The sequence below is a fragment of the Eriocheir sinensis genome, chromosome 19, assembly GCF_024679095.1.
Source record: "Eriocheir sinensis breed Jianghai 21 chromosome 19, ASM2467909v1, whole genome shotgun sequence".
Taxonomy (NCBI): domain Eukaryota; kingdom Metazoa; phylum Arthropoda; class Malacostraca; order Decapoda; family Varunidae; genus Eriocheir; species Eriocheir sinensis.
Window position 1 is genome coordinate 14535011 of NC_066527.1, and position 2500 is coordinate 14537510.

Sequence of the window (2500 nt, forward strand, 5' to 3'; positions counted from 1 at the left end):
AGAGAGAGAGAGAGAGAGAGAGAGAGAGAGAAATATTCATATAAGCGATTTTAACCTCTCGCGTGCCTTCCTCCTTCTGCTCCTCCTCCTCCTCCTCCTCCTCCTCCTCCTCCTTCCTAGAAAAGAGAAGACAATATTAAAGTGAGAGGAGCAGTGTAAATATTCTCTTTTATCAGTGAGAGAGAGAGAGAGAGAGAGAGAGAGAGAGAGAGAGAGAGAGAGAGAGAGAGAGAGAGAGAGAGAGAGAGAGAGAGAGAGAGAGAGAGAGAGAGAGAGAGAGAGAGAGAGAGAGAGAGAGAGAGAGAGAGAGAGAGAGAGAGACAGCATGTGGGTCGTCGGCGCTGTCTCTCTCCTGCTTCTCCTGCCCCTGAGCTGCGGACACAACGGGATGGTCGGTAAGGAAGCACAATCTTTCTCTTGTTTTCACGGGGACACAAAACAAACACACCCACTATTGCCCCAACACCGCCGCAAAGACTGTCATCACCACTTCATCACCACCCACACCATCTGTATCACCACCACCACCGCAAAGACCGTCACCATCACTTGTATTACCTCGCACAACACCGCTAACACGATCCTCACCACCAGAAGGGCTGTCACCACTCAGATCACCACCACTCACACCATCTTTGTCACCACCACCACCACAAAGACTGTCACCACCATTTGCATTACCTCGCACAACACCGCTAACACGATCATCACCACCACAAGGACTGTCACCCCCTCCCCCCCATCACCACTCCTTACCATCATCACCACTACAAAAATCTAGTCACCATTACCACCGCAGACTAATAACATAATTCCCATCACAATTAACACCATTTTTACTATCATCACCATAACTAAGACTGCTCCCACCACTTCATTACCACTAACAGCATTCTCACCATCATCACCACTACAAAAACCTACTGTCACCATTACCACCGCAGACTAATAACATCATTCCCATCACTATTAACACCATTTTTACTGCCATCACCATAACTTGCATCACCACTAACACTATTCTTCACCACCACTAAGAGTTCCTGCTACCACCACTTGCATCACCACCCCCATCACCACTAACACTTTTCTTCATCATCACCACCACAAGGACTGTCACCACCATTTCCATCACCACTAACACCATCTTCACCATCGACACCGCCACAAAGACTTCCTGCCATCACCACCTCCTTTCTACATCACCGCTTGCATCACCACCAACGTATGGAGTATGCATCTCATGTGTGGGGGGGCTCCACTCACACAGCTCTTCTGGACAGAGTGGAGGCTAAGGCTCTTCGTCTCATCAGCTCTCCTCCTCATACTGATAGTCTTCTACCTCTTAAATTCCGCCGCAATGTTGCCTCTCTTTCTATCTTCTATCGATATTTCCACGCTGACTGCTCTTCTGAGCTTGCTAACTGCATGCCTCCCCCCCCCAGCCCTGCACCCGCTTTGCTCATACTTCTCATCCTTATACTGTCCAAACCCCTTATGCAAGAATTAACCAGCATCTTCACTCTTTCATCCCTCACGCTGGTAAACTCTGGAACAATCTTCCTTCATCTGTATTTCCTCCTGCCTACGACTTGAACTCTTTCAAGAGGAGGGTATCAGGACAACTCTCCTCCTGTATTTGATCTTCCTTTCGGCCACCTCTTTTGTTTTACTTTAGGAGCAGCGAGTAGCGGGCTTTTTTTTATTATTGTTTTCTTTTTTTGTTGCCCTTGAGCTGCCTCCTTTGTTGTAAAAAAAAATATATATATATTCTTCACCACACTCAACACTCACCACCATTTAAAACAACACACACCATCTTCACCATCACCTTCATCACCACCACCACCACTTGCATCACCACTCACACCATTCTTTACCACCATCACCACCACAAGCATCAAAACAAACACCATCTTCCCCATCACCACCACAACGACTGCCACCACCACTATTATCACCACTACTAACACCATCTTCATCACCATCATCACCCAAAGGACTGCCACCGACAATCCTCTTACACCCAGCACTGCTCAAAACACCTCCACAAACTCCTAAGTGTACGCCCTGTAGTCTCCTCCAGTCTTAGTGTGTCCCTGTGTGTGATAGTTTTTTTAGACCCATTCGCAAACCTATCAGGGCCTTCACACCCACATCTGATAAGGCTTTCGCTGATGTTGTGGGTATTTCCATGGATACTTTTATGGCCGTAGTGGTAGTCTGACAAGGCTTCTGCACCATAAACGTGAAAAATACTCATGAGAACCCGAGTAATCTCTTTTGTGGCCCTCGGAAATATTTGTTATGAGAGCCGAAGCGTCTGGGGACATACAAAACTCTACGGTGTCTGCGTGAAGGATTTGACTGCCACGATTCCTTCTCCCACATGTCTCTCGAAATGGATGAAGATAAAAGCTGTTCGTTCAAGCTTATAAATCATAGTAAGGGAGGGAAAACATCTTGAGGGAGCTGAAAATTTATACGTAACTTCATGACT

General features: G+C 46.9%; 1 protein-coding gene and 1 long non-coding RNA gene across 2 annotated transcripts in view; one reads left to right on the forward strand and one right to left on the reverse strand.

The window, feature by feature from the left end:
• LOC127000754 (uncharacterized) overlaps positions 1-1223 on the reverse strand; it is a 1270-nt gene extending 47 nt beyond the window's left edge. Inside the window, exons 1-2 of the long non-coding RNA XR_007754490.1 lie at positions 682-1223; positions 1-558 (exon numbers count right to left, since the gene is read on the reverse strand). The exon at positions 1-558 is cut by the window's left edge and continues 47 nt beyond it. This is a non-coding gene — a long non-coding RNA (uncharacterized LOC127000754). The remainder of the gene's footprint in view (positions 559-681) is intronic.
• The window catches only part of LOC127000752 (fibroblast growth factor receptor homolog 1-like), an 83992-nt gene that overhangs the window by 3463 nt on the left and 78029 nt on the right, over positions 1-2500 (forward strand). Inside the window, exon 2 of the mRNA XM_050864783.1 lies at positions 1-395. This exon is cut by the window's left edge and continues 241 nt beyond it. Within this exon, the coding sequence (XP_050720740.1) occupies positions 326-395 (70 nt within the window). The 5' untranslated portion in view covers positions 1-325. The remainder of the gene's footprint in view (positions 396-2500) is intronic.